Source organism: Lactuca sativa, chromosome 9, assembly GCF_002870075.4.
Source record: "Lactuca sativa cultivar Salinas chromosome 9, Lsat_Salinas_v11, whole genome shotgun sequence".
NCBI classification, from domain to species: domain Eukaryota; kingdom Viridiplantae; phylum Streptophyta; class Magnoliopsida; order Asterales; family Asteraceae; genus Lactuca; species Lactuca sativa.
Window position 1 is genome coordinate 95,437,159 of NC_056631.2, and position 14,024 is coordinate 95,451,182.

A 14,024-nucleotide genomic window follows, 5' to 3' on the forward strand; every position below is an offset into this window, starting at 1 on the left:
GGGCTTGGATCTATCATTTGGTCAAAGGATGTACATAAGAAATCGAGGAAATAGGACGTGGACGTTATCGACTCGGCGAGTCCGTTCTTGGGACTCGACGAGTCCAAGGCATAAAGTCCCATATCTGCTGAGGGTCAAAAGAACTCAATTGGGTGTTAGAAGGGTTGTAGAAGGTCCGAAGGAGTGACCCAACGTATTGGACTTAGCCTTAGACCTGGAGTTATGGGACTCGACGAGTGCTAGAACAGACTCGGCGAGTCCAAGGAAATATCCCAACACATGAAGACGAACTCCGGTATGATCCTTCCCACACTTCTCACAAGTGTGGCCGCTCTATCCTCCAAACCTAGAATTCGCGGTCTTGGACCGCTTTGGCGCCATATGCGACTGCACCGGGGCCTGCCTCTGCTCTCGCAATTGCAACTCAATCTCAAGCTCACGCCGCCTGGCGGCCTCCTGCAACTCCAGCAAGGTATCACATCTCTGTGTGGACACGAACTGCTTGATGTCTTTCTTGAGCATACTCAGATACCGGGTCATCTGAGCCTGCTCCGAAGCAAACTCGGGGCAAAACATCGCCATCTCAGTAAACATGCGAGTGATCTCCGTGACCGACTCTGCATCCTGACGCAGATCCAAGAACTCCTGCGCTAGCCTCTCCCGCTTAACTCGCGGGACGTAACGGGTACGGAACATATCCCGAAATCGATCCCAAGTAACCATAGCCCGCTGCTCATCCGAATATGATCCAATAATCAACCTCCACCAATCCTTTGCTCTGGACCTCAGCAGGTTCAGAGCACACCTGACCTTCTGGTCAGCAGGACACGAACATGTGAAGAAACATCCCTCCACGTCAGATAGCCATCTCAGGGCCACAATCGGATCCTGGGTACCATCAAATGTTGGGGGCTTCGTGTTATCGAAATCTCGGTACTGAAAAACTTGGCCAGTTCCCAATCCTGTCGCTGATACAGCTGTTGTGGCTGCCGCTACAGCCGCTTCAGTAAGGGCTGCATAACGATCATCAAAATACTCCCCCATAGCGGTCTTGATAGACCAAAACATCTCTGGAAACTGAGCCCGGAACATAGAAGCAACCTCCTCATGCAGGATCTCCCGGATCCTGGTATCCATCTCGTCTGGCCTCATCTGGTCGATTGTCTCGGGCGTTGTCGGTGCCTCCTGACTGCCCTCTCCTGATCCTGATCCGGATCCAGTCACGAATCGTTGTGTAACCACTATGCTGAAAACATGCCGAAAAACATCAGATACTCCTCAAACAATCCGGGAACCAACTCCCAACCAAAAACCCTAGGGGTTGTGACTTCCTTGCTACGCGTATGGGTCCTGTGCTTTCAGTAGTACGGGCCCATACTACCTTCCACACCTACCCATATTTGTCTCAAGTATCACCACAACACCCTAACAATATACAAGGCATAACGAGAGCTCAATCCTCACTCCTAGAGGAATACTAAATGTCACATAACTAGTCTCTGGGCCTCTCACTACCCACCCATTCAAGAAACGTCCACCAACCCTGCAGCACTAGTGTATGCTAGTCATACATAACGCTGGACCCTATAGGCTTTCCAATATCTAATCCTACCTTAAGATCCCAATCATACAAGAACATAACATAAGGCAAAATCAAACATTCTTAGGCTATAAGATCTTAATTATGTATAACCATGATGCATACACAAGTAACTACAGTAATGATGTCAATTTCATATAAAGAAAACCCTAGGATAGTAGGCACCATAAAATCAGGCAATTCTTATCATGTAATTCCGGAAGATTCCTATCCTAGTACTAGCATGTTGTTCTAACATATCACATAATCAAATAACTATATGATATTTTTTGGGATCTACATACTGGCTCCGACTGATCGTACACTTGCATCCTCCTTTACTTATTTTGAAAACCATTTTAGAAATCATTTTGAAAGTCTTTCCTTGATTTGAGACTAGATTAACATGAATGTTCCTCCAATTCACTCAAACCAGTGTGCTGATACCAACTTGTAACACCCATAACTCATACCAAATTTAAACTTTCAAAAACATTTAAAATACCAATAGTTATTACAAAAAGGTTTCCAAAACAGTTTCATATCAGAGTTCCCCGAAATCATAATCATAAATCGAGGAAAGTGTACGATCACGCCTTCACCTTCCTGCGGTCATCTGCTGAACCTGAAACAATAATCGATAAATGTAAGCTCGAAGGCTTAGCGAGTTACCCCCAAAGAATAACAACCTCATATAACCATAACACATCATATAACAAATATAGAACAACCATGCATCTCGATTCTACAGAGTGACTGGTCCGCCCGCACCGGACCTTCAGTCCACCTAGTCCACTCTCTGAGTCTACAGTATGAATGGACCGCCCGCACCGGGCCTTCAGTCGATCTATCCCACTCTCCGAGCCTCGGCACGTTTGGACCCCCCTCACGGGGCCTTCAGTCTATCCAGACCGCTCGCCGGGCCTTCGGCCTGACTAGGTACCCTTCCGGGTTTGCAGTCTATCCGGTCCGCCTTGGGTATGTTGGCCTACAGCACGAAGCAGGACCCGCCTCAACCCAACCCCCATACCAACCAATCATGTGCACATAAACAGATAATCACATAACAGTCCATATATAAACAAACCGATCTAACAGATCATATATCATAACAACATCCTAACCAGGATACCGACCTAAACCAAGTCACTAAACATAGCATCATCCTATATACCAGGATATCGACCTAACTAGGTCACTCAACACAATACCGTCCTAACTACCATGAGGCAGATCTAAAAGATCAATAAACATATCAAGCAAATACCAGTATACAATCCGAGAAAGGGCCGGCCTTGGTGCCTTAGACCCTATCGTTATAGTGAGGATAACTCACCTCAAAATGCCAATCTAAACCGAAGAAGCAGATTCCCGAACCACCGTCTCACCGACAATCCTGAACTATCCAAAATAGCGAATACAAAGTCAATAAACGGGAATATAAATTTGACCAAGAATTCCTTATAACAATAGCCCAATTTGCCTTCCCTCTAATTTGGGCCAAGGCCCAATACCAAACCCATGATCCATAAGTCCATATAACAAGACACATCATTGGCCCAATTTTCCAAATTGGGCCTAATTACCTAATTGGGCCTAAATCCAAGATCCATTACCAAGACTTGGCCCAACACACCATATCCATAGTGTCCAGCCAAGGCCCAAGTCCAGCTAGCCCATAAGCAGCCCAAAACTCAAAGCCAAAAATCAAAAACCCAACAGAGGACGTACGCTGGGCGTACTCCTCTAGTACACAGGGTGTACCTCGACTCATGTTGACTGGAAAACGGGGCTGTTGACCATGTACACTAGGCGTACAGCTTCCTACGCGGGGCGTACGTGAACTGAACCAAAAATCCTCATAAGTGCTTAATGGCTTAAGCACTTAAGCCCAAACTTCAGATCCATCGACCAAATGTGCTAGGACTCATAAAGTCTCGAACTTTAACACTTTGGTCGTCCAGAAAGGTCTTAATCTAAGGTATTAATCCATTAAGACCTTCCTAATACATGCATGGGACATCTAAAGCCATTGGGACCTCATATTTAACACTCAAAACCCCTCCAAGAGTCTGAAAGGACAACTCATCTCGTCTAAATCATGACATGCACCATTTTGGGACTTTTGGGACAATAATTCTTCTATAAAGCTAAAATGGCTAGATCTAACTCATACAAGTGTAAAGTGCCAAGCTTTTTACCTTCTGGAGCTTCTAGGGTACAACACAACTTCAGATCTACAAGCCAAACTTCTTATCCAACTTCTTGATGCAATGACTCCACCTTCAAGAGCTCAAAATACCTACCAACTCACACTCTCTCACAAGGACTAAGGTTTTGGAACGTTTATGAAAGATGGAGGCTGAGAGTGATGAGAGGGAATGAAAGATAAGGATGTTTATATAGCCCCCAACTCCGATTATTAGGGTTTCCATCTTTTATGAGTACGCCCAACGTACACAAGATTACGCCCAACATACTAGGGTGTGCCCTAGTACGCGCAACGTACCCTTATGTACGCGCAACGTACTCCTCTTGGACCCAAATTTACAATCTAGCCCTTAGGTTCTTCATGACTTTACCCTTCCATTCCCAGGGACTACAAATGGAAAAACTTGGGATGTTACAAATTTATTACTTGGTTAACAAATTAATTAGAAATAAAAATAAATGATTTATTAATGTATTGTGGATATAATATATTAATTATAAATCATATTGTTTAATTAATATTTAATCAGAAGTTAATTTGGAATTAATTTTGGGATTAAAGAAATTAATTAAAAATGCAGGGACTAAAGACCATGGAGAAGGCTCTCTCATGGACGAAAATGTTAAATAACGAGGGGGTGGGCTATGGAGATGGATCTAATTTCAAAAGTTTGGATAGTTTGGCAAGAATGGTCACTCATCACAAAAGTTTCACATTATGACCACATTTTGACTAAAACTCAACTAATTACCTCAAATGTTTTATAAGTAACCATTCTCCATTATTTTCATAAAATTTGAGTTCCAACTAGAGTTAGTTGAACCAAGTTTGGACTAAGGCTTTGCTTTTATATACTTCTACATAAACTTTAGAAGATATTTTTGACCCAAATAAATATTATTTACTTTAGTTATATCTAAAGTTTGCTAAAACAACACATACTTATTTTAAAAATTGATTTTACTATTATTTAATTAATTAAATATTTTAATAAAATGGTTTAAAATTTTAGGCCAAAATTCAGGATGTTACAAATAACTAATAAGAAGCGGGTTGATTATATAGGATAATTGAGATAATTTTAGATAGTAAGGGTAAGAATGTTGGGAGAAGAGAATTAGAATAAGAATGTTTGAAATGGGTTTAGCTTGTACATGCATATGGTTTAATTAATTGTAGGGTTATGTTTAAGGTGGTGATAAATTAATGGGTCGTGATGGTTTTATTTTCTCTTTCGTAAAAAATATTGAGATTTTCTTTGAAGATAGTTAATTTTGTTAAAGTGTTCGGTGAAAGAAGTATTATTGTTAATGGTTGAAACTCCTCTTTCATCACTTTAATACCTAAAGTGAATGATTTAGTGCTTATTATAGATTTTTGGCCTATAAATCTAACTGGTCTTCAATATAAGATTACTACGAAGCTCCTAGTCAACTGTCTTGCAAATGTGGTAGATTCAATTGTAAGTAAAGAACAATAAGCTTTTGCCAGGGTTCTTCAAATTCCTGACGAGCTGTTTGTTTTTAACAAAATTCTAAGTTTGTATGACAAGAAAAAGAAAAAGTTCATGTTTTTCAAAATTGATTTTGAGAAAACATATGATTCAGTTTCATAGGATTATTTTATATAGGTGGTGATGATTATGGGGTTCAGCTAGAAGTGGATCATGTAGATCTCGACTTCTCTTTAATATGGGAAAAACTAAGTTCTGGTGAATGGTAGTCCTATGATGGAATTCAAATTAAAGACGGGCTCAAACAGAGAGATCCTTTATCACGTTTTTTTGTTTATTTTGGTGATGGAATGGTTACGTATTGCCATGGAGGATGTATAAATAGTTGGGCTATTTATCGGGGAGAATGTTAGATTGGAGGGTATGTTTATTTCACATGTACTTTATATAGATGATGTTTTGATTCTTGGACATTTGTTACGAGAAAAATGTAGATAATTCAACCAGTATCCTTCATTACTTTTATTTTGCTTTAGGTTTGACCATAACTTTTCAAAAACTATTAGAGAACGAGAAGGGCGGTTTAGTAATTTTACAATACAAGGGTAGTTTTGTAATATACAGTAACGATAGTTTCTGGTACATTCTTGATGTATATATAGATATGATATGTAATAGATCAAACTAATGAGTAATATTTTACTCTGATGGATTGGGGTAGATGTTTAGGCACGATAAGGTCCACTGGGTTTTATGTGTTCTTAGGAGATTCATTAATCTCATGATGATCTAAGAAACAACCTATAATTTCTTGTTCTTCTGCAAAAGCAGAGTACATGGCCATGGCTTCCACTTCTTGTGAATTGATATGGTTGAAGTAATTGATGAAATATTTCAATATTTCCCATAATGTCCCTGCTTTGATGTTCTTTGATAATGATGCTACAGTCAAAATTGCAAATAATTCCACATTCCATAAACTTACTAAGCACATCGAGATAGACTGTCATTTTGTTCATAAGAAGGTGTTTGATAAGTCTATCAAACTCATGCCTATTCGATCAGCTTGCCCACTAGCTGATATGTTCACGAAACCGTTGCCTTCTACCAAGATCATACCTTTTTATGACCCAAATGTTTCTAAAGATTATTTATTTTCCAGATACGTATTGAAGGGGAATATTAGAGAATGAGAAAGACAGTTTAGTAATTTTACAATATAAGGGTAGTTTTGTAATATACAGTAAATTTAGTTTCTGGTACATTTTTGATGTATATATAGATAGGATATACAATAGAACAAAGTAATGAAGGATATTTTACTCTTTCCATTTTCTTCTTCATGTAATAAAAACCAAACTTGTTTGGAGTGAGAATTATGAATTAAGTAGTGAAAATTTGTAGAGTGAATATGGGGAAGAATATACCACGTATTAATGGATGGTCTAATAGACCAAGGCCCTGTTTGATACGCATTTTTCCAGGTCCAAACAGATATTTCTCGCTGAATGGACCGGAAAGATTGTTTGATTTGCACAAAAGAATGGGTCTTTCCCGGTAAGATATGCCTTTCCCAGAAAGCCCCAAAATCATATATTTCTGGCTGAATGGGCTGAAAAGACAATTATACACCAAACCCCGCCTCTTTCTTTCTTTATTGGATTATTAATTTTTTTAAATAACTTTTTTTAAATTTATTTTTTATTGAATTATTATTTTTTTCATCATTCAGTACAGTCAATCAGATGTACAATCAAACAACATGATTTCTTTTCCAGTCAGAAAACTTTCCCAGACAACATTTTCCCAGACAGGAACTATCAAACGGGACCTAATATTATGGAAAAGTTTCCTAAAAAAAATTCTTATAAGGAAATAAAAAATCTTTCTATTGGAGGCTGGTATATTTTAAAACTAGGCGTATGTCTGCGCGTTGCGCAGAAACATCTATATAGCTGGAATATTTACCAATATATGTTTTAAATATAACAATTATGTGATTATTATATTTGGTATAATAATTTGTATACTAAATTGAAATAATATATTGATTAATTTGAATTACATGATAATATACACATCTATTAAAACCGCATAATCTCAATCTTTTGAATTGCCTCTACCCGTGAGTTATTCATGAATAAAATTAAATATAATATATGGTTTAATGTTATTTATAGCTGTTGTTATTGTTAATTAATTTTTTTAAAAATTTTATTTGCTTAACGTTTTAATTTCTATCATTGCAATTATTTAAAACATCAAACAATTTTTTTTAATTTTAAAGGTAACAATATAATCATTTATATAAAATTATTTTTAACTATTGTTATTGTAAGTTATTTTAAGCTACTTATTTGTAAAATTTTAACGATTATAAGACTATCATTAGGAAATATTTTAGTTAAATTGATACTACAATTTAGTTTTTGCATTTAGCACTATAATTTTTCATTTTTAAATATTCACAAAATATTTTTTGAGTTTTTAAGTGGAACTGAAATTTATATTGAAGTTGACTTTGTAATGTTATATTTAAATTAACAATTTAAGTACTTTGTTCAAACTGTTCAAAAGTTGTAGCTTTAAATTGAGAATGATTTACATACAACAACATATTAAATCTAATAAATTAAGTATAATATGTTAAAAGTTAAAGACAAAACTTTCTAAGTAGAAGTAAAAATATTATTTTAATATTGAAATTTAGTTTATTTATGATTACACTTTAGGGTTGATACTTATTTAACCTTATTATCCAACTTATAATCATTATTAGAAAGACACTACAATTTATCACTTTTAACTATTACAAAATATTCGTTAGGTTGTTTAAGTTGAACTAAAATTTATATATAAATTTGATATTGTAAGGTTATATTTAAAGTAATAATTTAAGTGTTTTATACAAATTGTTCAAAAGTTGTAGCTTTAAAATGATAATGATTTACATACAACAACATATTAAACCTAATAAAATAAGTATAATATGTTAAATGTTAAAAACATAACTTTATAAGTAGAAGAAAATATATTTTTTTAATATTGAAATTTAGTTTATATATGATTACACTTTAGGTTTTATATTTATTTAAGCTTATTAACCAACTTATAATCATTATTAGAAAGAAATTGAAAAGTCATGGGAGTTTCAAATGAATGTGGTTAAAGAAAAAATGAATAGGAGTTTCAAATGCATGAGATTCAAAAAAAAATGCTAGCTTTATAAGTATATAATTATAATGATAATAATTGGTTTTGGGGTTGTTGGACAGAATCATTGAGAAAGTTTATACCTAAGAGTTTGTAAATTTACAAGCTTTATTATACAAGCTCCCACAATATTATTTTTTTAAAATAAAAACGTTTTGAAAAACTTTTAGTATGTATGCCTTATATAATAAACTATATTAGGAGTAGGGTCGTGATAAGGATTGCATTAGGGTGGTGTTTATGAGATTTCGATTATGTCGAGGTGGTTTGAATTCCTATATAACAATTGCGCGATCTTTGATGGTCAATTATTCTTCAAATCTCATTTTTTATCCCACAATTCTTTCATTATTTTCGGATTTTTTTGCCATCACTATAGTAATTCCAACTTCCGCTATGATTATGGCTAAATCATATTGAAACTTTGTTAAAAAATTACCAATGATATATTATATATTAGGTGTGAGACCCGTATATTACATATATTTATAAAAAAATTTAATATAAAATTATAAGCATTACATATTTTTTAAAATAATAATTTTACATAAATTCAAAGAATATAATAAATAAAATAAATAATAAAGGTTGTAGAACATTTATTATGAAATTTAATAGAATGATCTACTTTACATATATAAATCTCATTAAAATATGAATTTTAAATTTAAGAAAAATGAAAAATTTAAGAAAATGACAAATGAAAAAGAAATAATTCAAAAACTCTTAGAAAACGACATACGTCAAATTCAATGAGAACATGACATTTAACAAAATTGATTTTCATTTATTAGGTTATATTCATACATATAATATTTTAATCTAATTCTATCATCTAAGCGAATGACATTTCACTGGTATAAAATATATTTCTTATAAAAAATTATTCGAGCATGTAACAAATGCTTCGATCATATGACACGACTGTCATGATTATATAGGTCTGTCAAATCGGGCCGTCGTGTCGTGTTTTTGTTTGACACAACACGACACGACAATGTTTTTTGTAACACGAATACGACACGACACGATGTCGTGTTTTTTTTCACTAACACGAAATCGAACAAATTAAAAAACGACAACACGGTACGACACGACAAAGATAATATTACATAACTGTTATTTTATTTAATTCATATTTAATCATATATAACACGATAAAAACGACAAACACAAAAAACATGACAAACACATGCTCAATCGTGTCCATTTAGTATGAATTTGTAAACACGAACACGACACGACACGACATCATGTTTTTTATACTTAACATAAACACGACACGAAAACGAATTCAAATTTTGATTTCATCCCGATTTCGTTTCATGTCGTATATTTTTATCGTGTTGTGTTATAAATTGACACCCATATGATTATAACACTTACATAAGTAGTAAAATAAATATCATATTCATATTCAACTCGATAACCCATCAAATATTTCTTTTCTAAATCCACAAACGTGTATATTGTATATTGATTTTGTTATATCATTTAAATTTTAAAGATATTTAAAAATAAATAAGCATTATAATAACATGTATAACCTGCTAATATCATTGGGTTATTTTTTCCAAAAATAAATAGAGTAATGGTTATTTTTTCATAAATTATTTTGAAGTCGAAACTGTAAAAGAAAAAATAGCACAGGTTAGATACCATAGAATGAACTTGGTGCACAATAAAGTCTTGGTACACCTTTAGATCTTGGCACGACATTCATGTCCCGCCGACACGTTTTCTATATTTTTTGTAATTATGGTATCTAACCTTTAATTAAGAACACGCTTGTCATGAATTTTTAAATCAGATTGACATTTTGTTATTGAAGAATTATATGATCCGAAATAAATATTCAATAATCAATAGTAATATCCAACGACATTGAACTTAATACTTTTCATTAATTTATATGTAAAAGATATTAGTAAATCATAACGATGCATTCTTACTTACACGGTGTATTATAGTAAAAGATATTAGTAAAGCATAACACATAATTTTAATACGAATAAATCAATTAAAATATTACTTTTTAGATTTAAAACATAGTTTAAAATGTCTCATTTGGATTATAGAAATAAGTAGTATATTGTTATAAATCAATACAATATTAAATAAAAGTTCATAAATGCTTGTTCCAAATGTATAAATTTGACTGGACTTTAAATACTATTTTTTCTTCGTTTGACATTAAGCAAATAAATTGTACCTTTTAGTTTGTTTTTAATTATTTTATCTTTTAAAATGCAAAGATATAGGAGTATTAAATTGCGAAACAACTTAATAAGTAGAAGTAAAATAATTAAAAATTGCACTTTAGTTTACTAATATTAGTAAATAATCTATTTTACTTATACTAAAACAATTTGAATTAATCGTATGATTAGTTGGACCTACAAATCGTTGACATAACGACCTTTATAAACTAAAATCGACTTAAAATGGTAAAATTTTCGTGGTAATCGGCGGCTAGCGGAGGCGCCACCCATCTTTAAAAGCGGAGCCACCACTCTCATAATAATACGTGTAATTTGGGTGCGCATGGAGATAACATACGCATCCTCCAGTGTTTCTGACCTCGTCGGATCGGACTCGTCCATGGCCAGGACAGCGACTCCGACCCCGGCACCGCCTCGTCCTGTTAAAATCATACCATTCCAGCACCCATACGCCGCCGCAGATACAACGCCTACGTCGTCGTCTTCGACGACACCGTTTTCGAGATGGAGAACGAAAGTGAAGCGGATGAAGACTGTTGATTGGATTGATTACTTCCTCCCTTGCTCCAGGTGGATTCGTACTTATAATTGGCGTGAGTATCTCCAGCCTGACGTTATCGCTGGTGTCACCGTTGGTGTCATGCTTGTTCCTCAGGTAGAAACGGAATTGAAGTTACTTATGTACAAAACCGAAACTGATAGATTGATTTCTTTTCTTCTTCTTCCAGTTGCTGATTTCTGTTCTCGTGTTTGATGATAGTATCGTGTTTGACTAGAAAACTTGAATTGGCATTTTGTTTGTAGTTGATTGTGATGCATTTGTTGGTTGTTGTTTGGCCGAATAGTATCCAATGACGAATTTCTTACTTCAATCTCGTGAAAATCAAATAATCACGTTAGATTTCACATCTACTCCTATGAACAAATACGCCTAGTATAATCAATTCATTCATCTCAAGAATCAAATTACATCAATCATTAACCTATGCACGAAATCTGTCACATTCAGATCTACTACATTTAGAATTTAGACTTTAGAGTTTATCAATGCTGGTCTATTGACTCTATTCATCTCTTCTACTGGATAGATTACGAGCTTTGTCTCAATTGTATAAGGTAGATGCCAATTCAAAACAATTACATACATATGTGATGTCTGTATTCTTTAATCAACAGCTGAATCCTACACTTATTTCTGAATTTCTGTTTATTTTGCACTTTGCAGTCTATGTCATATGCAAAGCTAGCTGGACTTGAACCAATATATGGACTTTGTAAGTTCAACATCTAATCCTTACATTATAACTAATCTTTTCCCCTATTTATCATCATGTTATAGTTTCATAAATCATAACCTTATCCTTCAAATCTTCAATCTTCATTTCAGATACTGGATTCGTTCCTGTATTTGTGTATGCCATATTTGGATCATCTCGCCAGCTTGCTGTTGGTCCAGTAGCATTGGTTTCTATGCTGGTCTCTAATGTCTTAAGCACTTTTGATTCATCTCCTGAAGTATATACAGAACTTGCAATAATGTTATCACTCATGGTTGGGATTCTAGAATGCACAATGGGGATCTTGAGGTATACTTTTGTTATAATATCAACTCTTTTAGTTTTATTACTAATCTTGAATCTTGAACACTTTTTTTTCTACTTTCTTTAATCATTATAGGCTCGGATGGCTTATACGCTTCATCAGTCATGCTGTAATATCCGGATTTACAACTGCTTCAGCTTTTGTTATTGGTTTATCACAAGCAAAATATTTCCTAGGGTATGATGTGTCAAGAAGTAGCCAAATAATTCCAGTAGTCAAGAGTATAATAGAAGGAGCAGATAACTTCTCATGGCCTCCTTTTGTCATGGGGTCTTCTATTCTAGCAATTCTTTTGATCATGAAGCATTTGGTAAACATGTTCTTCCTTTTAATTAACTTACATTCATTCCATTTTTTATATGAATCTTTTAATTATAATATATAGTTTTTAAAATTAAGGGGAAAACAAGGAAGAATTTGCGGTTTCTAAGAGCGGGTGGGCCCCTCACTGCTGTTGTTCTGGGTACAGCCTTTGTGAAAATATTTCATCCCTCTTCCATTTCTTTGGTGAGAATAATGAGAGAAGCTCTTTCTCAAGTGTTCTGGAATTGAGCTTCTGAAACAAATGAATGATAATTTTCATATATTTGTTTCTTAGCTTCTTATTATGATTATAGCTCAAAAATTTTATACATTGCCACATGATTTTTAATAAAAAAATATATTTCAGGTGGGAGATATACCTCAAGGTCTTCCACCATTTTCTCTCCCTAAAGAGTTTAGTCATTTCAAGTCCTTAATCCCAACTGCTATTCTCATTACTGGTGTTGCTATACTGGTAACATTTTATTTCTCTAAAATTATATATTATTATTATTATTATTATTAACTGTTTTTTTTAATGATTAGATGTCTTAAATTTAGGAATCTGTGGGGATTGCTAAAGCTCTAGCAGCAAAGAATGGATATGAACTTGACTCCAATCAAGAGGTGTGTTTCATAGATTAAAAAAAATTCATCGTTATATTATTATAGTTTATTAGTTATATATAAAGTATAAACATTATATTTTTTTTAAAACAGTTATTTGGGCTTGGTGTGGCCAATATTTGTGGGTCCTTTTTCTCAGCATATCCATCAACAGGTGAGATTATCACATAAACTACCTTGTATACTCAACTATTTCATTTTACACTTCATAAGTTTTTATTTTTTCATATATATATTTTTTAAAAGAAACAATTTTCTCCTACTGAATACGTTGTATAGGTTCCTTCTCAAGGTCAGCAGTGAACCATGAAAGTGGAGCAAAAACTGGTTTATCAGGAATCATCATGGGCTGTATCATGTTAGGTGCCCTGTTATTCTTGACACCATTATTTGAATATATACCTGAGGTATGCTTTCACCATGGTTTTAACTTTTAACATATGCCAAATGAATTATTAAATAATATTAATTTAATTCTCCTTTTTTTGAGTGTGTGTGTGTTCTTTTGTTCACTTTTGCAGTGTGCTCTTGCTGCTATTGTAGTATCCGCTGTAATTGGACTGGTAGTTTATATTTTCTACCCTATTGTTATAATCCTATTCCTCTATAACTTTAACAGCTACCGAGAATAATTTATTTAAATCCTAATACTTGATTGTTGTTTTTTGTTAAAGGTGGATTATGAGGAAGCTATATTTTTATGGAAAGTAGATAAAAAAGATTTTTTTCTTTGGGTAGTTACTGCTACAACAACATTGTTCCTTGGGATTGAAATTGGTGTCCTTGTTGGGGTAAGCATATTAATTTTTATAA

General features: G+C 33.9%; 1 protein-coding gene across 1 annotated transcript in view; it reads left to right on the top strand.

Moving 5' to 3' along the window:
• Positions 1–10,911: 10,911 nt before the first annotated feature.
• LOC111895242 (sulfate transporter 4.1, chloroplastic) overlaps positions 10,912–14,024 on the top strand; it is a 4,636-nt gene continuing 1,523 nt past the window's right edge. Inside the window, exons 1-11 of the mRNA XM_052767204.1 lie at positions 10,912–11,334; positions 11,905–11,953; positions 12,067–12,265; positions 12,357–12,591; positions 12,681–12,788; positions 12,952–13,059; positions 13,146–13,211; positions 13,305–13,365; positions 13,491–13,618; positions 13,733–13,774; positions 13,886–14,002. Coding sequence (XP_052623164.1) covers positions 11,002–11,334; positions 11,905–11,953; positions 12,067–12,265; positions 12,357–12,591; positions 12,681–12,788; positions 12,952–13,059; positions 13,146–13,211; positions 13,305–13,365; positions 13,491–13,618; positions 13,733–13,774; positions 13,886–14,002 — 1,446 coding nt within the window. The 5' untranslated portion in view covers positions 10,912–11,001. The remainder of the gene's footprint in view (positions 11,335–11,904; positions 11,954–12,066; positions 12,266–12,356; positions 12,592–12,680; positions 12,789–12,951; positions 13,060–13,145; positions 13,212–13,304; positions 13,366–13,490; positions 13,619–13,732; positions 13,775–13,885; positions 14,003–14,024) is intronic.